This window comes from Rattus rattus, chromosome 5, assembly GCF_011064425.1.
Source record: "Rattus rattus isolate New Zealand chromosome 5, Rrattus_CSIRO_v1, whole genome shotgun sequence".
Classification (NCBI taxonomy): Eukaryota; Metazoa; Chordata; class Mammalia; order Rodentia; family Muridae; genus Rattus; species Rattus rattus.
The window spans coordinates 154,903,741-154,927,767 of NC_046158.1; the positions used below are offsets into that span (position 1 = coordinate 154,903,741).

At 51.1% G+C, this 24,027-nt stretch overlaps 1 protein-coding gene across 1 annotated transcript in view; it reads right to left on the reverse strand.

Annotated features, from left to right (window-relative positions):
- Positions 1-324: 324 nt before the first annotated feature.
- Positions 325-24,027, reverse strand: part of Mybl2 (MYB proto-oncogene like 2) — a 29,150-nt gene continuing 5,447 nt past the window's right edge. The window contains exons 3-14 of the mRNA XM_032904902.1: positions 23,021-23,092; positions 21,576-21,668; positions 20,148-20,368; positions 15,910-16,069; positions 11,585-11,878; positions 9,668-10,102; positions 8,703-8,842; positions 6,730-6,829; positions 4,950-5,063; positions 4,069-4,173; positions 2,368-2,517; positions 325-1,858 (exon numbers count right to left, since the gene is read on the reverse strand). Of these exons, the coding sequence (XP_032760793.1) occupies positions 1,730-1,858; positions 2,368-2,517; positions 4,069-4,173; positions 4,950-5,063; positions 6,730-6,829; positions 8,703-8,842; positions 9,668-10,102; positions 11,585-11,878; positions 15,910-16,069; positions 20,148-20,368; positions 21,576-21,668; positions 23,021-23,092 (2,013 nt within the window). The 3' untranslated portion in view covers positions 325-1,729. The remainder of the gene's footprint in view (positions 1,859-2,367; positions 2,518-4,068; positions 4,174-4,949; positions 5,064-6,729; positions 6,830-8,702; positions 8,843-9,667; positions 10,103-11,584; positions 11,879-15,909; positions 16,070-20,147; positions 20,369-21,575; positions 21,669-23,020; positions 23,093-24,027) is intronic.

The following is a 24,027-nucleotide window of genomic DNA, read 5'->3' on the forward strand; positions in this document are numbered from 1 at the left end:
GTGAGTGGTAACAGGTCGCCCTCTCCCCAGTGGGCTCCTCCTGGAATAGGTAGCTCCTGAGAGCCAGACCAGAGACAGGAAATGGGACCGGGTAGGTAGCCTGAGGTCCCTCTCCTAGGCTAGCTCAGCACAGTCAGACTTGGACTGGGCTCCTCTTGAAAGCCTTTAGACCTAAGAATTTCTGGGCAGCGGCAGGCAGCCACGACACTCCAGAGTCTTGGTAGGAACCTTTGGAAACAAGGCAGTTCAGGCCTCTTCCCCAAGGAAGCAGCCAGCCTTTTATGGCAGAGAAGAAGGTAGAGCCAGAGACTACATACAGAGGCACAGACACTACAATTTGCTACTCTTTATTGTCAACTTGGCTGACAAGAAGGCACACATTTGGGTGTGTCTGCGAGGAAATTCCAGGCTTAAGAGCCCCACTAAATGCAGGCTGCAGCACCCCTTGGAGAGCCCCGACTGTAGGAGAGCCTGGTAGGCACCAGCAGCCTTTATCCTCTGCTTGACAGCCTGTCCTCCACCATGCCTTCTCAAGCACAGACCGCACACACGCGTGGCTGCTAGTCGCCTTAGCCATTCTGAGAAAAGAACTAGCGAGCCAGGGGTGAGGCAGGTGCTGCTCACTGAGCATGGGGCTCAGACAAGGAGGCTGCAGGAGGCACAGTGTGAGAGCACAGCCCGGCTCCCGTATCTTTTACAGGAGAGCGCCTGGACTCTGGTGTGCTAGCGCAGTCTTCTTCAGACGTTATCTCTTGCCCAGTTGGAGAACATTTGCCTCAAGTCTCCCCTTCAACCAGGACTAAGTCTAGACCTCCCATAGGTCCACCTAACTCCCAACCCAGGGACACCCATGCAGGCTACAGAAAACAACACTTCCTAACGTAGACATTAGGCTCAGCATCTCCCTAGTCAAGCTCTTAACTGACTGAACTATGGACCACGCTCTACCCACTGACTCCAAGGGAGGTGACAGATCAGGCCATGGCTGCCACCAATTCAGGATAAAAGATCCAGGAGCTGGGCAGCCTTCCGCACATTGGCCAGAGTCGAAAGGCCTGCCATCCATCCCTCTACCTATATTAATGGTCTTACCTACCGCAGGCTCGGCTTAAGGTAGCAGCTGCTCTGTGGAAGCCATAAGAGCCACCCATGCCCCAAGCCATGGTCCTGAGGCATCAGGGCAAAGGTGAATACACCATTCTAACAGGTTCTCAGAACCCATCTTCATCCACTCAGAGCTCTTGGGACCGTTGCAGAGATGCTCACTGGGGAAAGCTGTACCCAAGGACAGAGGTCTACAGGCCTACGTGTCAGGAGAGGGCCTTCAAGGTACTTCAAGACTCAGAGGGCAGAGTCGGGGCTGCATAGGGAGAACGGTATTTTATTGTGGAGACAGTGTACCAACAAACAAGGGAAGGAGCACCCCTCGCCACACCCCATCCTAAGCAGGAGTCTGATGAGAGCCTGGGAGACCCTAATAGGGCTCCTGTGGCACTGGGCGGAGGGCAGGCAGGCCCAGGAGTGGGACTTTGTTCTATTAGCACCACCAGGAACTCCCCAAAAGCTAGACCTGGGGAAGAGATGTACCATGTGACTTCTGCCACCTGAGCAGACTGAGGGGCTGGCAGAAGACTTCCTGAAGCTGGTCATTTAATGTGACTTCAACGCACACCTTACCCCACACCCTACCCCTGTAAACATGAGAGCTGGCTTGTTCCCTGCAAGCCCCTCAGGACAGAATGAGGGTCCGAGATGTGTGGCTGGACTTCAGGCGGCCCAGGAGCTGCCGGGCCTTCTCTTGCATGAAGAGCTGGTCTTTGGTGCCCCCACAGGCCACCGTCTTCCAGGCACGGGTCATCTGAAAGGAGGTGAGGGGGTTAGCTCTGTACAAACCTAGTGGTCCTGACTATAAGAGGGGGTGCGTTTCTAGACCCCTCTCGATGCTGGAAGCCCGTCTGTGCTTCCTCCATTTTCTTGGGGGACCTGGGGAAGCCATGCTTCATCTTTGGGCTTTTAACAGTAAGGCAAAGAGAGCAGGAGGCCGGGACAGGAAAGGAGGTGGTGGGGGATCTCGAGGAGTCAGCCAAGCAGACGAGGACACTGGGATGCGAGGCCCAGGCCAGCTGTCAGGGACAGAGCAATAAGCAAACCTAACACAGATAATGACCTAGTGACAGTAAGTCTGGGCCTCAGGAAGGAAATGAGGCTGGGGGCATCTCTCCAGCGAGGTCAGGAATGGCTTCCTGTAGGAAGCTGCATCTGCGCTATGGTAACCGTTTAAGTCAATCAGCCCAGCAGCTGGGAACTCAGCAGAAGGCAGGCCCTGGGGTGAAAGGGTGGGCAGAAGGACCTGTCTACTGCACTCACAGGAGCAGGGGCTGGAATGTGGCTCTGGGGCTTCTGGGTGGCCACCACCTTCTCGGGTTTGGCCTGTAGGAAACCCTGGTTGAGCAGGCTGTTATCCTCCTTGATACCCGGCAAGATGAAGCCAGAGGAGCTGGATGGGACACTGGTCGGCTGGAATCAAAACCGAGTTAGTCACCACTTTGCCGCGAGATCTTTGCAAGGAGAGGAAAACACAACAAACCAACACACCCTGACACCACCCTGGGCTGCCGCCATCCGGAGCAGGATGCACCTCTCTAAGGCTCAGTTCCCTTTCCGACACGGAAGTTTAGATGAGCTCCCTTAATCTTCTTGCTTAAAGGATTAAGGGAGTATCTGTGAACTGTTCATTTCAGAGCCCAGCAATGCCAGCTCCTATCGCCGGAGGATCAGGCTTCCTGGTCTAGAAATCCCGTAAGCATCAAGTAGGGGAGGACATGGACCCAGAAGGCGCTCCCTGCTCTGCTCAGTGCTCCCTTCCTAATGTCCCACTTGGGGCTGGGGCACAGGCTAATTACTTCCCACACCACCTCCACAGCAGAGCTCACACCCAGAGTGAGCGGGTGAGGCCCTGGGCTCAACCCCCAGTACTGCTTTAAAAAAAAAAAAAAACTTCAAGTAGAGGTAGCCAAAAATGTCTGAATGAAGGGGGCAAGCCTACCTGGCAGGCTTCCCGGGACAAAAGCTTTTCTAGACGGACACGGGACACAGCCTTACTTGTAAGATCTCTTTAGCAGTTCATGTCCTTTGATAATGTTCCCCACCCCCTCCTCACAGCTTCTCTATTGGTGCCAGGTCCAAAAGAAACTCCGATCTCCCAAACTCCTAGACAGCTCAACCTGGTCTACAGAAGGATTCCTGGCAGTTAGGTAAGAGCCGGCATTCCTTAGGAACTTGTGAAGCCGGTTCCACTCCACCAGAAGGAGTGTTTTTCCGTCCCTCTGGCAGAAGGGACAGATAGGCACCGTACCTCTCAGTCTATGCTGGCCTCCAGGCTCCCTCAGCATCTCAAGTACCTGTCACGCACTCCAAAGCCCACCCAGTCCTTATCTCCCCCTCCCCTAACCTCCTCCAGCTCCCTCCTAGCAGCTCCTCCTCCTCAGAGCCCTGATACCCTCACCATGGTTTCTCTGTTCTCTTCAGCTGCCATTCTCCCCACACTCACAGAGCCGGAGGCCCTGGCCATGTCTAGTCTGCTGTCCATGCTCAGTCTGCTTTCTCTGCTCTGGACTCCAGATGCCTCCATAAAACCTCCCCATAACCATATCACAGCCCGGCCACGCCATCGGTTCAGTCAAGCCAGGCCACCTCCCATCAGCTGCAAGGGACCAGCGTCCCCCACAGCATCTGGACTCTTAACGGCAGTGACTCTGTACCTGGAAGAACAAGGCTGGCCCACAGACCAGACAGACAGTAGCCACTTGGGGTTATGCCTCAACCGCAGGCTGTGCTTGGGGGCACAGATGGGTGACCCTCAGTGAGAAGGGTGGTGCTGGGGGCCCATAGCATTCTATCAATAAAACTACTGTCCAATAAAACCTAGGAAAGACATCAGGCTTAGTGCCAACACAGCCCAGCTGGAGGACAAGAACCCACTCCATCTGAAGTGTCCTCTCCATGACCAGACAGCTCCAAAGACAGAAGGTTCCTGAAGATCTGAGGCAGGTGCTGTCAGCCCCTTACCAAGGACAGAGTCTTGGGCGAGGTCGATGACATCATCTTCCCATCCTCATCCACAATGTCAAGAGCCAGAGACTTCCGAACCTTCTTGATAGGGCTTCGCCGGAGCTGAGGGTTAGGAAGAAAACGGACGGTCAGCGTCAGCCATCAGGTCCCCATGGCCAGCGCCTCAGTGAATTAAGAGTGGAACTTTCAAGGCCTAGCTAGCAGCTCTTGCTCCAGGGATAGGGGAAGACCAGGAGCCCTTGGCCACACTAGATTCTGACCCAGATGAACTTTACCCTGCCAGACACTGGGGATCTCCCCAGCCTCACTGTCTAGCTTTAACTATCACCCCTCCTTAGAGCAGTCTAGAAAAAAAAAAAAAAAAAAAAGAAACAAGGAGAGAGTTCAAGTGCCACCTGTGGCCAGAGACAGTGTAAGGAAGGGCGCTCACCCTGAGACTGGGGCCTCCCCCACCACACAGCAGCCTGTGAATCACACCTCACTCAATGACACCCTGTGCTACTTTCATGGCCGAGGGAGGCCCTCGCTCCTGAAAGGAACCCTTGGGATCTGTCCCGTCTACTGCCTTTCCTCCCACATGGATTCAGACAGCCATGAAGTAAGTGTGCGGTATGCCATTCTCCGTCCCCTGAGCACCGAGAATCTCGCCTAACCACTACGGCACCCACCACAGACAACCAAGCTCATGTCAGGACGCCCAGTCACGACGCTGGAGGAAAGGCTGCATCATTCACAGTACGGGAGGACCCAGGTGAGAAGCCAGGGCCCTCTCTGAAGGAGCAGTCACGTAAGGCACTTATGGGTCCGCCAGCCCTCAGGTCTGGCTTTCTATGTGAACTGCCCGGGCAGAGCTGAGGGTCAAGCCCACGGCCACTCACCCCAGGCTTCCTCTTCTGCTTCTCGGGCCTCATGTCATCCTCAATGATGAGCTCAATGCCGGCCTCGGAACGAAGCACCTCCTTCAAGTCCTCTTCCAGGTGCGGGGTCTGGGGCTGTGGGCAGAGGCGAGGGTGAGCACGGGAGGGCCACTCAGACTGCAGGACGTGTACGTCTAAGAGGTAAGCAGTACAGGCAAGCAGAGAGCCCACGCCAGGACGATGCCCTCACGTGCACTGCTCATAACCATGAACTGTCCTGCCTTGGACAAATGGACGAAGACATTAACCCCGAAGGCCTATGGGTTCAGCTCTGCACCCCCATAATGCTGTGTAGCAATTACCATGTCCGGAGTCCAAACTCAGGCTCACACCAAGGGCCCGACCCAAACCATAGCAGTCATTAGAGCCCAGATTCGTGAGCCCAGTCTTCCACTGAGTCCCAGCTCTCATGTGTGGAGGTAGAAGCACCCTTTGAACCCAGGAATTTCAGACAGCACCACCTTCTATGACCTAAGCACCCAAGAGGCCAAGGTGGAGGAATTGGCCCAGGCAAGTTCAGGGCTGGTCTGGGTGTGCTGGTTAGATCTCCATTAACTTGATACAAACTAGAGCCATCCGAGAAGAGGGACCCTCAACTGAGAAATGAGACACCCAGTGAGACTGGGCTATAGGCAAATCTGTATGGGTATTTTCTCCATTAGAGATTGATGTGGGAGGGCCGAGGGTGGGCTGTGCCCCTCTTGGGCAGGTGGTCCAGGAGTGTATAAGAAGGCAACTCCTCCATGGCCTCTACATCAGTTCCCTCCTCCAGGTTCCTTCCGTCGATTCCCTCAGTGATGGGCTTTAACTGTAAGCTGTAATAAACCCTATCTTTCTTAGGTTGCTTTTGGTCACAATGTTTTTTACCAAAGCAACAGAAACCTAAGACACTGGGCTTTGTAGACAAGTTACCTCAAAAACTAAAGAACCTACAGACCCCGAAAGCCACGTTCCTTCTGTCTTTGCTCCACACTAACTGGGACACAAGGGTGTCCATTTCCATTGCTCAGGAGCTCCTGTCCTGGGGGCACAGTGACACTTCAGGTGTCATACGAGGAGTCCCTGAGCATGAGCCACAGCTGCCAAGAACAAGCATGATGGGTGAGCTCTAGCCTTATAGTTCAGCCGAGAGCATCTCTACTCCCAACAGAGAAGGGCAGCATCAACCAGTGTGTGTAACTCTGCCACATGTAACCATACCCAAAAACCTCACTTAACTGGAGTCAACCTCTGTGAGCCCTCCCTTCCTTCCTCCCCATGTTGTGAAGACTGGCTCTCCATCCGCTTGCCCCAGGAACCCGAGTGCTGGATTATAAGACCACCATACCTGGCTTCCAGCTTTTTCTTAAAAATAGGGTCTCGTGCCAGTTAGGCTAGCCTCAAACTTGCTAGGCAGCAGAGGATGACCTCGAACTTTTGATCTGCCTGCCTCCTCCACCAGTCAGGTACTGGTATTACAGACGTATGTGGCCAGCACGTCTCGAACCTTTCCTTTACAGTAAACTCCTCCGTTGTTTAGATAGCATGCGTTTTAATGTCCACATCCCCCCTATCCAAGTCACCACTACCTCAACAGCCAGCCAGTGTCTGCCCGGTGCGCTGAGGGGACTCAGGGCATGGAGATGAGGTGACAAGTGGAAACTGTACCTTGCTAGAATATAGAGACCCCAGAGAAAAAAGGGTTTGTCATCCCATGTTAGATAAACCCAGCCCAGAGACTCAAAGCATCCATGCCACATACCAGGGGTTTCAGTGGTCCATATTTCTCCAGAGCATTCTTGAACGGGGTTGGTGTGTGGGGAGTGTTGTCCATGGAATACTTCTGATCTGGGGTTACAAACCTGCTACAGGCCAGAGGCAGCAGCTCAGCAAAGAAGAGCAGATTCACTTTCCAGGTCATGCCCACCGCTCCCCCACAGATACCCTCCCCTACCACAGAGGTCCAATGGTGCCTGCCTGCCTGCCTGCCTGCAAAAGTCTAGGTCAGGGGCCCAGAGCAGGGGCTGTCCTCAAAGAAAGGACAGGAAGAGGGGGGAGACCAGGACAATACTGGAGAGTGTTGCCCCATCAAAGTACATATGTGGGACGTCACAGAAACAGGCAGGCCTGGGAAGACTACACGCTCCCTGTATGCCCTCTCTACAGAACGTGTCATGAGGTCATGATCTATCTCCACGAGTCCTCTCAAATCATCACGGTGGAGACAGAAACGTGGTGAGAACCCATTTGCCACATTCCCCCATGTTCTCACTCTACCCCTTCCCAGCTCAAGAGCCACAGCATACACAAGGGTATGCTTCTACCTTCAAGCTTTGGTGGTTCCTCCCTTGGTCCCTTTCTGCATTTAAAGATACAATCAAAGTCTTCTACCTCTGGACAAAATGCAACAAGAACCAGAAATACCCTCTCGGCAGGAGAAGAGATGGCTGAACAGTGGTATTGGGGACATCAGGGAACTGGGGAAAGTGATCCCCCAAAAGAGGGGAGAGTCTATGGCTATTCCAGTTATGCTATCCACAGAATAGGGAGGGGCACCCAGGTCGAGCCTAGCAGACACGTGAGCCGCAGAGAGAAAGGGTCCATCCAACACTGGGCAACTAGCTGCTGAGTGCTGACACAGGCAGTGCCTGAGAGGAAGGGCTGGCTGTCAACGGTGACATTGTCAGCGCAGCAGGCCCTTCAAAGTATTCTCAGCGCCATACTATCCTGTGCAGTCAGGTGAGGAAACCACCTTGGCCCACGTGAGGACGACTCAGAAAAACTAGAGGAAACAGCCTGTGCGTGACTCACAGGCCCGGAAGGACACTCTTTCTCACTGGCTACACCAGATGAGCGCTATCCCTTGTTGAGATGGGGGCTCACTGTGCAGCTTTGGTAGGCCTGAAACGTGCTCTGAAGACCAAGCTGCCCTTGAACTCAGAGGTCCAATTGTTCCACAGGCATGCACTACCAAGCCCACCCTGCTCTGTCCCATCTTAGTAGATCCTTTAAAGGACCCACTTCTTACTGACAGCACCGGTCTCTAGTCATCTGCGACTGTGAAGAAGGCCAGGCCTGGGGTTGGGGATTTAGCTCAGTGGTAGAGCGCTTGCCTAGGAAGTGCAAGGCCCTGGGTTCGGTCCCCAGCTCCAAAAAAACAAAAAGGTGAAGAAGGCCAGGCCTGCTCTGTGGTTCAGCGTCCCTATTTAAAGGATTCTCGTTTGAATGTAAGAACTTCTCGCAAGGCCTATCATTTCAGACTGAGCAGTGGATTAGTAACTTGTTTCTGAAGGCATCTCGATACGTTGTACAATCCCTGAAATGGTTCCTTGGACAGACTGCAATGCTTCACTGCAAACCAACGAACAGGAGCAATGACAGCACCCTCATGGACCCGGAACTCTATTCGCCACCAGAGGAAGTGGACGCCCTTGGACAACCCTCCTCACAGCAGGCTGAGGACAGACACACTGCTGAACTCTAGGCTCCAGAGTCAGACAGCGCCCAGGGGCACCTTATGGTTCAAACACATCTGATCCACACTTGATGCTTATCGACGGAGGGAAAGATCTGGATTTTTGTGGCAGTTGACATTTCTGAGATCATCAAGTTAAAAGACAAGAGAGGGACAAAGATGTTTAAGACCAGGGCAGGGGTGTGGCAGCCACCCCCCTTCCCCAGGACCAGAGCACCTCCCCATCGTCCAGGGTGGCCAGGTGGCCTTGTGGGACTCACGATGGATACTTCTGGTGCAGGGGCGTCTTATCCCTGTGCAAGGGTGTGGTGACTACCACCTTTTGGCTGCACACCGGAGTGGACGTCAGGGAGGGGCTCTCCAACTCCAGGGTATCCTGTTTGTTCCAGAAGTTCAGAAACTGCCAGGGAAGAGAGAAGACATGTGACAAGGCGACCTTTGTAAGCGTCCATGAGGCCTTTGTGGGGAGGAGGGACAGCTCCTTAGACCCCCCCTTCCCTATGACTGCTTGTTCAGGAAGGTTGAGGTCTTGTCCTGACCTGTAGGGCACCAGCAAAGACTTCTTTCAACAAACATGACTCAGCCCTTCTGTCTGTTAGCATCCAGGGGGGCCTTTCAGCTTTCTCAATGGAAGCTCCACCCCTAGGAGTTCTGGATCCCTAGTTATCAACTTGATGGTTTACACAGTCACTGTGGAAAAAAGCCTCGGCCTGTCTGCAAGTATTTTCTAGGTTCAGTTAAATGAGGTGGGATTACCCACCCTAATATGGACAGTGCCCGTCCACAGGCTGGGTTCTCAGATTGACTGACAAGGGAAAAGGAAGCCGAATGGGACATCATTCTGCCTCTTGGCCGGCTGTAGTATGACTAGCTGCTCTCAGCTCCGGCTACCACGAGTTCCTAGCCTGGGTGGACTATACCCTAGACCTGAAGCCCAAATAGGGCTGTCCTTCCTTCAGTTGCTTCCACGAATGACCTTAGCCAGCCCCTCTTCCAGCCCCATAGCCTCTTTCTTCCTTTTTATGCGATCACCCATCTGGATCCGCAGACCAGAGTGTTAGCTCCATAAGGGGAGGGCCAGCTCTGGTTTTGCTCACCACTGGTTCCCAAGAACCGAGCACAGGGAGAGAACCAGCGAATTATCTAGTGTGTAGCTGTGCCAGGCCCTCGCCAGGCACGAGGTGTTTATGTATGGAAGCCAAGGCAGGCAGAGGTGCCCACACACCTGGGAAGGAGAGAAGGGAAGGGTTTTGACAGGTGTGCTCTTCGGGGTAAGGCTGTTACAGGAGTCCAGGAAGGACAGGCTGGCACTGTTCTCTGTGACAGGCGACAGGGCCACGCGCCGTTTCTTCTGTCGCTTGAGCACTGAGGGCGGTGTGCCAATGCCTGAGCCCCCAAACTCAGTGCTTGGGGAAATGGGGATCAGCTCTCCCCGGCTGCTCCGGCTCAGGTCTGAAATAGTGTGGCCATCAAGGCGATACTCAGTCACACTGGGCCCTGGTGTGGCAGCCTGGTGGAATGACAGTGCCTGCTGCTGCTGCTGCTGCTGCTGCTGCTGCTGCGGTGTCTGGAGTTGGACTGGGCTGCTGTTGACACTGCCCTCTGCAGACGGTTCTTCAGGAAGATCAAATTTACTGAGGTCACACCAAGCATCGGGGTCCTGCCAGAAAGGGAGGTTAAAGGTCTTCCTAATACGGCAGAACTTAACTGAAACACAGGAGGAAGACAGACCGGTGTCAAACTTGCTCCCTGATCCACTTAGTCGCTACTGTTTACATTCATTTCCTCAGCGTCCTACATACCATAGTGCGACTTGAACGGGATGCTTGCCCATCAACGGCTTTACAGTGCCCATAGCAACCGGCTGGGAAAACATGCGTTTGCTGTTTTTTGTCTGTCAGCTCACTACATAAATGTATGCATTAGTGTAAGGAGTTAGGTCTCTCCTACCTCGTGGGTCCTGGGGGGTGACTTCAGATGGCCGGGCTTGGTGATAAGCTCCTCTACCCACTGGGCCATCTCACTAGCTCCTTTTCCCACTCGCACATCAAGGAACCCACGCTAAGCTCCTAAGAACAAACAGGAACCACATGTCCTCTGTCTTTCCTTACCCAAAGCTCTCTGGAAACAGAAGGTTCCACTTTGATCCTGGAAATGTGGCCCTGAGTCGATCAAGCCCAGCTGCAGGTTGTGGCTGTGGGGACTTGCCGGAGCCGGGACAGTTTATTCCTAAGTGGAAACTAGCTGGCAGCGGGGATCAGAGACCTCAGAGACCAGAGGTCGTGGAGACTGAAGGCATCTACCCTGGTGGTAGGAAGCTATCCTGCAACAGTGTCTGGGGAAGATGCGGAGGGGGGCATAGAGAGCAGGCTCTGCGCATCTTTCCCTGATCGTCACCTTGGAAGGGTTAGACATGAGGGACTTCTGGCTGACAGAGCCTAAAGCTGGAGGTCACAACCAAGAGGAGTGGCTCCACCCACAGGCTTGCAGGCAAAGTCATTGTTGAGCTATTTTCTCAGAAATGCCACGGTCCCTCCTAGAGGAAAGTTACAAGAGCCACAAGGCCCCTCCCCAGGATTCTAAAGCTGTAAATAACTGCTGGTGAAAAGAGGAGATGCTGCCCTGCGGGTTGCATGCGTGTTGGGCCGGAAGCTCCAGGGAGAGCGCCTTTATGAGTCTGTCATTCTTCTGGTCATGCAGCAGTCTTCCTGTCACCCACGGTCCTGCCAGTGTCTCTAAGGATTTTATTAGTCTGCCATGCTAGACCTGTGTGCACTTGCTCCTTTCACCTGCCCTTAGCACCACTTATCTGGGGTAAACAGGTTGTGTGTTTGTCTCCTCAGAAAAAGCCGTGCGGGGAGCACGAATCACAACAGTATACGGCCTTGGCTGAGCAGCCGAAACTGTCTTGTTACTCCTGGCCCTTCGGGGCTTCTCTCCAGTGAGATCTGGCTATGCAGCGCCAATTCAGCCTTTCTTTCTGGGAAGCCCTTTCACCCCACTCCATGCTGGAGGGTAAAGACTGCTCAGAGCTGTGCAGCCCCCATCATTCAATAAATGCTAGGAGGATGGCAGCGGTGGAGGGGGCAGCTCACAAGGGAAGTGCTATTTGCTGTGTGCCTGCTGGGACCAATAAACATACCGACTCGATCAAGTCCAGAGCTTCGGAGAGGCTGGACTCCACAGCAGGGATGAGGAGGTTCGCGGCCTCCACCACCCACTTGTAGGGCAGGCTTGTTTCTGGGGAGGATTCCTCCTGGTATTCACGCTTGAGGAATTCCAGGGGCTCTGGGGTGCGCACTTCCCCCAGATCAGCGGGGATGGGCTCCTGCCTGTGTTCCTTAGCAGAAGTAGTAGCCACGGCAGCCTCCTCCTCGCTGCTCTCCTCCTCCTTCACAGTAGAGGGCGCCAGGGGCCAGCTGCTCACGAGACTTCCCTGTCGGACGCAAGGGCACACTGGAGATTTTTGTTGAAATACCGTGCTAATGTTGTTTGTAGCTAAAGACACATAACCCCAATCAAATATCTAAAGAACTCATGTGAACAGAGACTGAGGGACATCCCAACCCTCCAGAACACTGGAAAACATATTAGTATCATGACAGGGGCTAATGAGACTTATGCATAAATGACACTGTCGTTAACAAAATGGAACAGACCACAGGCGAGACAGAGGCTCTGGAGTCAAGGCTGGGCACAGCTGCACTTGCCTACTATCCCAGAACTTGGAAGGCCAAGGCAGGACGATCACCAGAAGTTAAGTGAATTCCACAGCAGCACAGGCTAAAATTGGCTCATTAAGTAAAGGTGCTTGAAGCTGGGCTGATGACCTGAATTTAACCCTTAAGACCCACACAGTAGGAGAAAACAGACTCTGTCCCAACTTCTTCATGTGTGCTTGCGTGCAGGTGCGTGCACGCGTGCATACACTTGTTTTGGTTTTTTAAAATGTCTTAAAGCAAGCAAACAAAAATAAATTGTTATCTCCACAAGATTCAGGATCAATATGGAAGTCCCTGACTTAGAAATAAACATGTCACCACCATGTAAGTGACTGCCCACATCTTAGAAAATACAAGCCAGGGGTTAGGGATTTAGCTCAGTGGTAGAGCGCTTGCCTAGCAAGCGCAAGGCCCTGAGTTCAGTCCCCAGCTCCGAAAAAAAAGAAAAGGGAAAAGAAAAAAAAATATATATACAAGCCAAAGTATGAAGCATTCATTCAGGGGATAAAAACGTAGTAGGTCTGAGTTTTCCCTTTTTCTTTCTTTCTTTCCTTTTTTTTGAGGCAGTATCTTTAATTAGCCCCAGTTGGCATAGAAGTCTGTGCTGACCAGCTTCTGCCTCTGGGTGCTGAGACTAAAGGCATGGACCCGGCCCCCTGCCCTAGATGAAGTAAATCTCAAACAGGACAGGACACACAGAATCAATACAGTGAGTTGATATAGATCTGGCAAATGGTTAACTGAGCTGAGCCCTGGGGTTGCAGGTCTGTGGAAGGTGCTTATTGAGCAAGAACAAGGCCCTTTAGGAATGGGATGAGGATGGAACCAACCGAGTATACGTGGGGACTCCCTGCACTATTCCTGAAACTCTTCTGGGTGCTTATTATAGAGTCTGAAAACACATTATCCCAACGCTGTGACAGATATCAAGGAAACTGCCAGAAGCTGACTCCTTTGGCAAGGAGACGTCAGGGGAATTAGGACTAGGAGACATCCTTTCACTCTATTCTCCCCTTTCCTCGACAATCAATGCCATACCCCCTACAGAGCTGCACTTGTCAGCAGGGGGCCAAACACCATCTCTAGCAGGTGGAACAAGCAGCAAGTCTCCACCAAGCAGTAAGAGAGATACTGTTACAACATAATGTGTACAAAACACCTTTAAAGGAAAGAACAAGTCAAAGGGTACAAAACAAACTGTGACAGTTTATCTATGCTCGGCCCACTAAGTAGCACTTTTAGAAGGTGTGGCCCTGTTGGAATAGGTGTGTCACTGTGGGTGTGGGCAATAAGACCCTCACCCTAGCTGCCTGGAAGCCAGTCTTCTGCTAGCAGCCTTCAGATGAAGATGTAGAACTATCAGCTCCTCCTGCACCATGCCTGCCTGGATGCTGTCATGCTCCCACCTTGAGGATAATGGGCTGAACCTCTAACCCTATAAGCCAGCCCCAATGAAATGTTGTCCCTGTAAGAGTTGTCTTGGTCATGGTTCACAACAGTAAAACCCTAACTAAGACACAAACACACACATCATTGACCAGCTTGGTGCACAGAAAGCACAAGACAACGCAGAGCTGCTCGCTGTGAAATCTTCCCAGCGCCATCTTTGTTTCCAGTCTTACTTTTTAAAAAATAAATCAGTTTCTTGACTTCTTAGATAAGATGTTATGTGTAAAGAAAATCAAATTGAGGCAGACACCGTTTAAAATGTAACGCTTGGGAGGCAGAGCTGTAAATCAGTTAGCCAATTAATTGGGGGAGTGACTGCTTAGTTTGCAGGAAGCCCTAGTGAGATGGCTCTTCTTGGTGGTCAACTTGACTACATCTGGAATGAACTCAAACCCAAGGAGCTGGGTGCACTTGTGAGGAATTTTCCTTAAAGCTTTCAAGCAGGAAAAACCACTTTTAACTTGGATCTTTTGTGGTGGGAAGATCTTCCTTTAATGCCCCTGCCTGCTGGCAGCCTCCATAAGCCACAGAAGAAGGAAGCTTTTGCTCTTTGCCAGCTGACCATCACCGGCTGGCAAGTCCACACCTCCACTGGCATTAGAGCCAACTTCAGAATTCAGTGTATAGAGACCATCTAAGACATCTGGTCTTGAACCCCCAGTGAACATGATTGTTGGGGGGAGGGTGGTAATGGGGGGAGGATGGGGAGGGGAAACCCATCTAGAAGGGGAATGTTGGCCCGGAAACCGGGAAGGGGAATAAAAATCAAAATGTAAAAAAGAAATACTCAAGTTAATAAAAAAAAAAAAAGAGAGACATCCAGTCTTGTGGACTGAACAACCACTGGATCCTTGGACAAGCTGGACACAGTTTGTAAGACATTCTCATGAATCTCCATTTTATATGTGTGTATATATATATGTATAATGCAAATTTATATCTCACACACACACACACACACACACTTTCAGTCCATAAGCAGTTCCTCTAGACAGCCCTAATACTCTTACATTCAACTTCCAGACCAAATGAACTGGGCACGCGCAGTGCGTATGCATGTGAGTCCAGCCTCTGGAGTTACGTGCAGAAGACCAGAAGCTGAAGTTAATCTACCCTTAACTATACCTGGGTAAAAGACCCCATCTCCAAAGAAACTGGGAGCAACTGGGTAGGATGCACAAGCCCGACACCTGGGGTTCAGTTTCTAGAATCCAGGGTAGGCGAGATCTGGCACCCAAAAGCTACCCTCTGACCCCTACACCTGTGCTCGTACTCACACACACATGAACAGAAGGGAAAATGCAGCTGTCTGGGGAGTGGAGACTTAGCCCACGCACCTACCAGTGTCATTGTTTATAACTGTGATGGACAGAAAACACATCAGGGAGACGAGGGGAGTTAAAGTCCGACAGAAAGCGCAAAGGATTCTGGGTAGATGCTAATGCAGAAATATCATGGTGGCTGTTAATGCACCAATGTGCATTTATAGAATTATCATAATTCAGAATATATGCCAATAATTTTTTTAAAAAAAACCAGCAAATAGAGAGCTACAGAGACCACTCAGCAATTAAGAATACTTTACTACTCTTGCAGAGGACCCATGTTCAGTTCCCAGAACCTAGTTTTAGGGGATCTAATGTTCTCGTCTGATCTTGTGGGCTCCTACACACACATATAACGAACAACTTTAAATCGGAAACATGGGCTAGCGAGATGGCTCAGCAGATAGAATGAGCGGAAACTCATATGGCGGAAGGAGAGAACCGACTCCTCCACGTTGGCTTCTGAGGGCAGAACATAGTGGTGTGTGCCTTTAATCCCAGTACTTGGGAGGCAGTCTGAGGCCAGCATGGCCTGTACAGCACATTCCAGGACAGAGCCACACAGAAAGAGAGCCTCTCACAAGATGCACCCCTCCCCCACCCCACCCCAAAAGAAAGAAAAAACATATAAGTCACCATGACGAGTTGTCCTCTGACCTCCACACAGGCAGATTGACGGGAAGACAGTCACTGAGAGGACAGAGCCTTAGGACCCCTCCCCAGCGTTACCCATCATCCTCAGTGTTACCCATCATACCACTGCTCTCCTCTCCTGTATGAGAACCAGGGCTAGCTGATCTGTCACAAGCAAAGCTCTAGAAAATGCTGGCCACACTCAGACCCTAGGCAAAAAATGGGTGAGTGGCTCTGAGGAAGTTCTTGGGGAGATTGGGTCAGATGACCAGGAAATAAAGCAAACCAACCAGCCTGGAACCGAGCCCAGAGAACGAGCCCCAAGCCTGCCCACTCACCGGGCCTTCCACAGGCTGGACACTCTGTTGGTAATCCTTGTCCTCGAGCTCCAAGAGCAAGTAGACGGGCTTGCAGTCTCTGGACTCGTTTGGGAACCCTCCCGTGTCGACTTTCCTTTTGATGGTGGAATTCCAGTGATTCTTCACAGCATTGTCCGTCCTGAGGAAGAAAAAAAATCCAGGGCCTCTGACATGCAGCTCTTGGCGGCTGCAGCTTATCCACACATCTGTAAGTGAAGTGTTGGCCATGAGGCATCATTCAGATCTACAATGAAGTCTCACTGTTTCCAGCCCTCGATGGCTAGGTGAATTCTTCATTATCTCCCTGAAATAAGCGAGCTTGGAACTCAAGGCAGGACTGGCCTGGAGCACTTGTCTGGAGAAAGCACTGAGAAACACGGGAGAGCTGGTGGGTCTGACAACAGGGCACGCACGGCAGCAAGGCACGCAAGGCTGCGCTCCAGCCCAGCGGCTGTGGGAAGGGAAGGTGGAGGCATGGCTCAGGACCACCAAGCAACCAAGGTGACTGCAGAGGGAGGTGAGGCTACTGCACGATCGAGGCCAATCAAGCCCCACAGAGGAGTTCTGAGTTCCCAACCGAGAATCAAGGGAGGCCCCCAAAGATAATATGCATGGGTTTACCCCGTGATAAGAGCCAGCTCAGACTCAGGTGACACTTGGCACCTGCCTTCCTCTCTATTCCTCTCCCAGGACCACACTGCAACAACAAAGGAAGACTGGGAACAGAGCCAGAGCGCAAAGGTGTAGCAACAGGAAGGGCCCTGGGAAGAAGTGGCAGCAGGTGAGCGTGTGGAAGTTACCAGAAGATGCAAAGCGGACAACAGCCAGCCCAGGAGACTAGGAGTTCAAACCAAATTGACCTTACAGGAGGATGCGAGTCAGAACCAATTCATTCCTAGGCTCCTCCCAGAACTCCAGGAGCCCCAGGACTGGAGTGAGGAACCCAGGTTAAGTAAGCACAACAGCTGTCCAACCTCCAAGGCAGGAGGTTTCCTCTTTAGAGAGAAATAACCCAGCAACCGTGAACACAACACACAGGTCAGAAACTGGGGTTCCATGGAAATCTGTATCTTGGGGGAGATCCCCAGACCCCATCTATGTACCCTGGGGGCCCAGGCAACAATGTTCTTAAAGGAATTACCTGCCTCTGGGGAAATGATTAACTCCAGAGGAAAGGTCCTTGGAATGTCCTCCCAAAGGGCCTGTGGACACCAAACACTGCAGTAAAGGCCATCAGCAGATAAGCAGTAAAGGCATTCACAGATAAGCTCAACCACGGTCACCGACTGCTTCTTAACTGCACAGGGGCGTCCACAGACCAGCATTCCTTCACAGCAAACCTCCCCCGTTAACCAATATGGATGGGTCAGCAAAGAGAGAGAGACACACGGCCAGTGGTTCTCAAATTTCCTAACGCTGTGGTGACCCCAACCATAAAGTCACTCCCACTGCTACCTCCTAACTGTACCTTTGCTTCCGCTGTAAACTGTAAATACCTGCGTTTGTCATTTGACCGTCCGGTAGTGGTTCACAGCCTCTACCACCTACACCAGACAGACAGACAGACAGACAGGCACAGAAGGTGTTTTGGTCATTTTAGCAGCTGCAAACATACATTAGGAACTTGGTCCAAAAAGGAGAATTTAGAAAACAAAAACTTCTCAGCCAAAATAATTTCCAAAGGATTGGAGGGTTAAAACAAATAAAAAAAATAAGGGGTTGGGGATTTAGCTCAGTGGTAGAGCGCTTGCCTAGGAAGCGCAAGGCCCTGGGTTCGGTCCCCAGCTCCGAAAAAAAAGAACCCCCCCCCAAAAAAAAAGAAATGTCCCAGGACGTGTGAAACCAAAGAGAGAAGGAAAAGACGAAGGCATCATAATGCTCTCAATATTCTGAACGAAAGTTATTTTTAAGCTCTGTACCTACTCAAATCATCTATTAAGTGGGAGATAGAATTGAGGACTGGGGGTTGGGGGTTTAGCTCAGTGGTAGAGTGCTTGCCTAGCAAGCACAAGGCCCTGGTTCGGTCCCCAGCTCCAAAAAAAAAAAAAAAAAAAAAAAAAAAAAAAAAAAAAAATTGAGGACTGAGCTCAGGATGCTAATGAAGGGTGTGCTCCACTAAAACAAGGAAGTAAACAACAACAGAAAAGGAGAGTTCATTCTAACAGTGAGAGGTCAAAGACAAGCAACTTAACAGGGCGGCAGTCACAGCTCAGAGGAACGGTGCTCCACCTGCATACATTATCTAGGGACTAAAGACGCGCTTGCGTGCTGAGGCTGAAGAGGACAAAGGATCCCTGAAGTGAGTTACAGAGGGCTGCTAGGCACCACGTGGCTGCTGGGAACTGATCCCAGGTCCTCCGCAGAGCAGCAAGATATGCTGAGCCATCTCTCCAACCCTGTTTCCCTCCCTCCCATCCTCTGTTTTTCAAGAGGGTTTCTCTGTGTTGCCCTGGCTACCTGGGAACTCTGTAGACCAGGCTGGCCTTGAACTCACAGACATCCATTAGCCTCTGCCTCCCAAGTGCCTGTATTAAAGGCGTGTGCCACCAATGCCCAGCTCTTACCTTTCTTAATAAGCTACTTCTGGTCCACAACTAACTTAAAAAGGCATGGCTTTCTCTCCATCTCCTGGTGGGTGCTGGAACTTACACTTACCCGGAACTATGTCTTTCTCTTAAACTTTTAATAAAATTGTCTTTATTAAAAAAAGCAAAAACAAAAAAAAAAAAAAAAAAAAAAAAAAAAAAAAACGTAGAGGGGGAAACACTTAGAACAAAAGCCAGATAATAAGGAAATATACTCATAGACAGTACTGGCAGATTAGTTCTATGTCTGAGGCATCATAGTGTAAGTTCTGTTGTCCTAACTACTAAGATCCCCTGCCTCTGCCTCCTAGGTGCTGGGGGAAGGGCGTGCATCACCAGCACCTGGACCAACATCTACTTCATTTTAATTAATAACTTGGAGTCAGCTGGGAGGCGGGGGTGCACACCTTTAATCCCAGCACTTGAGAGGCAGAGGCAGGCGGATTTCTGTGAGATCAAGGCCAGTTTATATAGGCAGAGTTTCGGGATAGCTAGGGCTATGGAAGGACCCTGTCTCCAGAAGAGCATGCAAGTAAGCTCGGGACCGGCCAGCGAGCAGGGTTGCTCCTTGGTTCTGGCTTCAAGTTCTTGCTGTATCCCTCGATGATTAACTGTGACCTGGGAGTGCGAGCCAAGTCAACCCTTCTCTCCCCAACTGCTTTAGGTGAAGTTTTATGGGCAGTGCGCTAGGAGGGAGGGTCAGAGGCCCAGGGAGTTAAAGTCTCCATGGCTGAAAACCAGGATGTAACCATCACAGTGCATGGAGACAGACAGCCCGGCAGCAGGTAACAGCAGCATTCCCTCTTCCAGAGGATCTCGATTTGATCCCAGCACCCACAGACCAGCTCACGACTGTAATTCTAGTCCTAGGGCATCCAATGCCCTCTTCTGGCCTCCTCAGGCACCAGGCATGCACATGGTACGGACGCACAAGTAGGCAAAACACTCACATACATTAAATAGAAAAATTATTACGTAGAATATTCTTTCTTTTTCTTTTTTTTTGGAGCTGGGGACCTTGTGCTTGCTAGGCAAGTGCTCTACCACTGAGCTAAATCCCCAACCCAAGTAGAATATGTTTTTTATAATATTTTTATTTATTTTATTTATATGAGTACACTTTCACTTTCTTCAGACACACCAGAAGAGGGCATCGGATCTCTTTACCGATTTTTGTGAGCCACCATGTGGTTGCTGGGAATTGAACTCAGGACCTCTGCAAGAGCAGTCAGAGCTCTTAGACACTGAGCCATCTCTCCAACCCCAAGTAGAATATTCTTAAAAACACAGCCTATCATTCACAAATACAGAGACTGTCCAGGCATGGTGGTTCATATCCACATTAATATCATTTGTGAAGCCAAGGTCACAAGTTCGAAGTCAGCCTGGGTTCAACACCAGTCTGGGGACAGAAACTAATGTTTCTCCCATCAGATTCCCCCAACAGGGTTCAGCCGGACTTCCTAGTACTGTCTCTTTAGACAGGTCATTCCTGAGGGACCTACTTCCATTTAATGCACACTCTAGAAGACCCGGCTGGTTGGATGTTAAAGACCACGTAGGGCTGATCACAGTACTCTGGGACACTCTATCCCAGGAAGGGCCTCACCTCCCTACCAGGAGATAGCTCACCTCCCTGGCAGCATCTTGGCGATCTCAGCCCAGCGGTTGCCCAGCACTTTATGGGCCTCACAGATGATCCGATCTTCCTCCTCTGTCCAGCAGGACTTCTTCACCTCAGGGTTGAGATGGTTGTGCCAGCGCTCACGACACTGCTTCCCGAGACGGCCCTTCAGGTGCTTGGCAATGAGCGTCCACTGCTTTGTGCCGTACTTCTTGACCAGCTCAATGACCTTAAAGAGAACAGCAGTGAAGGACCGGCCCCCATCCCGCCTCCATCGCCCTCCATTAAGCATCTAGATAGCCCGGTGGGTCTCGCTTTGCAGGAGTTTACAGAGCTACAGTAAGCCTGTGAGAGGTCAGCCCCCACCATACTCTAGGGCAGGATATATCCCTTCAGCACTTCTGTGGTGTACGGCCTCAAGATGTGTGATAACACACATATTCCCATGTGTGCACAGGCAAAACCAGGCAAGAGTAGATACTTAGGGAAAAAAAGGAATTTCCGTGTGGAAATATTCTATTTCATTTCTGCATGGTTAAAGAAGCACCGGGAAAGCAGCCCAGGGTCATCGCAGTTTGGGGAATGTCAATCCCTCTCTGTGCCTTGATTTACCCACCTATTACACAAATAACCCACCCCGCGAGACTACGGAAATATGGCACTGAATGTCAAATGTGGCAAAACTCCTGTAACCCACAGGGGAGAGAAGCAGGAGTTTAAGGTGAGTTTTGGCTGCACGGCAAGTCTGAGGCTAGCCCAAGCTAACGTGAGACCCCGTTTCAAAAAGAAAATAATGCTAGGGCAGGGATCAGAGGAGCGGTGAAGCTCAGTGGCAGAAAGCTTTACCCAGCATGAGACAGGTTTCGTGTGAAGCACCCTAAAACCAGGCATCTGAGCATTGTGTTTGTGTGGTCTAACCTGTATCACTGTGTCTACCACATTATCATAGCTTCAATGGCAGCTGCCACTAGCGAAGCAAGCCCCTTATGTGGACCACCCATTACCTGTCCATGATGTTCTATGTGGCAGGTATGGTTACCAGTTAAAAGCTAGGTAGTCTCACTGGATGGTGGTGGCTTCTGGCAAGTGGATTTCTTTGCGTTTGAGGCCAGCTAGGTCTACAGAGTGTGTTCCAGGACAGCCAAGGTTACACAGAGAAACTCTGTCTCAGAAAACAACCAACAACAAAGAGCTGCCTGGATGATTCGTGGAGTGAGGTGGCCACTCGGCCTGGCACTCGGAAGGCTGGGGTTCGAGGAGCGCTCTGAGCTCTAGGTCAGATTATGCTACAGCATGAATATGAGACCAGCCAAGCTACAAAGCTGGTCTTTCTCACTACACAAACACCCACAAGTCCCTGGAGAAGCTGTGTGGTACGGGGATGTTCAGATTCCCTGCAAGCCCACCGTGTGTGCAGTCCCTTTGCTAGCACCGACCTTCTGATCTTCCTCTTTGGTCCATGGTCCCTTAACAAGGTCTGGATTCAAAACCCTCAGCCACCGGTACTGGCATTGCTGGTCTGTGCGGTTCTAGAACAGGAACAGAAAGAATGCTGACACTAGAAGATTGAACTCTGGTTGAGCCTTGAGCTCAGGGGGCAGGGTACGAGCACACCTTAGGTAGCTGTGTCCTGTGCCACGCACCCACCACACACCAGAGGCCAATATACCAGAACATGGGTACAGTCATTTTGCTTCACTTTAAAGGATGAACTCAGGCCCTGTGGAAAGGGACCCCCCACCCTGTGAACCTAGTACGTATGTGTGTGTGGGGTGCACTATCTCAGAGTCTATGAAAGTTTTGTGAAAATTATTTAGTTATCCCTCCTTTCTTCTTGGAGAAATTTTTTTTTTTAGTCTTTAAAGAGCTCGGGTTACAAGGAAAAAGGCAGAGGGCAGAAAGAAGGGTGATGACTCAGCCAGGATGCCTATGGAACTCCCAGCAGTCAGTGGTAGCCTTGGATACTCCAGCCTTTCCTGGTGCCAGCAGTCCTGGGGAGGGTGTGTGTAGAAGGGAGCTCTCATCCACGTGGACTTTGCATGTTACTGTAGTGGCACTAAAACCGTGCAGGAGCTTGAAGTCTGCTCAAAGGATGCTTCCCCTTAGGTTCAAGTTCAGGGCCCAGAACTAAGTATCCAGCTGCTCCTGACTTGCAGGAAGAAAAACTTGCCTTTGGGCCTCAGACTAAGATTCACTAAGGCAGCTATGTGAGGTCATCTCCCGGGGAACTTTCTTGTTTTATTTGGTTGAGGTTTGGCCTACTGCTATATATTATAATGCTAAACTCTAGCAGTGACTTCTCAGGGTTACAAGCTTTTGTTGTGCAAACCTTGTTCCTTGATTTAAAACTATTGGCTAAATAAAATTGGCTATAGCCAATTACTGGAGGAATTAGAGGTAGGTGGGTTTGGAGTGACCTGGTTGGAGGAGGAGAGACCAGGGGGAGAGGGAGAAGAAGGAGAAAGAAGCCTTTAGGAGAGGAGAGGAACCATGAGCACGTGGCCAGGAGAAACAGCAAGTATCTGGGGTACACTGCTGGGGAGGTACCCAGGCCTGCAGTTAGAAGAGTAGATTAGGGGTGACCCCCCCCCATAATTGTCAAAGTCAAGTATAATAACCACAGTCTGAGTCTCGTTTATTTGTAAGCTAGTCAGGAATAAACATAAATTGGTTTTGCTACAAGGTTTCTGTGTAGCCCTGGCTGGCTTGGAACTCACTCTGCAGACCAGGCTGACCTTGAAGTCAGAGATCCACCTGCCTCTGCCTCCCCAAGCGTAGTACAGGAAGCCTGGCCTCCCAGCCTCACCTCACCTCCACTTTCTAAGCTTTCTAGAGAGGGCTCACAGGAGAGTCCTTGCCCTGGGGGAGGGGCAATACTCACAGGAAAGTGACTGGCCAGGAACTTCCAGTCTTGCTGTCCAAACTGCCTCACCAGGGCCCTCAGTTGCTCATCCTGCCAAGGTAAGAAAGACACAGGCTGGGCTTAGCTCACATGTATGGAAAGTCTTACAGATGCCGTGATAACAGCATATTCATGCATTACTCAGGAACTGAGTGCCTACTAAGTGCCAAGCATTAGTCAGAGATGCCAATCAAAGCCTCAGGCAAACAGAAGCAGAGCCACTCCACACTGGAGGACACCCTGTGCTAAAGCTACGGTTACCGCCTCTTCAGGCAGGAGGACAGTTTAAACTGAGGAGAAGGGAGAGAAGCGGCTACGGCTGGAGAGGATGCCAGTGACAGGACTCTTATCACCAAGAGGCAGATTAGCCACTGAGAGGGAAGCAGATGATCAAGGTTCAATGTCATTGTTACAAAGTATCCGAGAGCTGCCAGAGTGGGAAAGTTTCAGAAAACAAAAGCCAAGCAAGGGCGGCTCCCATCTATCCCTCTGCACTGGAGACAGAGGTTCTCCGAAAATATACAACTTAGCTAGCATTCCAGAGCCGCCTGGGAGACAAGAGATCCACCTGAAACCAAACCGCAACAACGGAATCCCAGACAGACAAGAACTGGTTTTGGCATTCAGGGCTGAGAATGCAGCTGGGCCGCTAGAGCGCGCCCTTGCCTAGTGGGCACTGCTAGAGCGCGCCCTTCCCTAGTGGGCACCGTGTGTTGTCTACAGCACTTACTTCAGGAAAAATAACAAACTCAAGACCAACCTCGGCTGCACCACAAACTGGGAGGGCTGCCCAGTGTATGTGAGAAACCCTGTCTGCAAACAAAAAGGACCAAAAAGATTGCTCTGTGGCTTCAATCCCTAGAACCCAAATGGGAGAGACCTGACCCGCAAAAGTTGTCCCAATGCATCTGCATGTGCGAGCACGCTCACACACACGTAATAAAAACAAAGAAAAAAGTAGCACACACCAGCCCTCTCTCATCCAA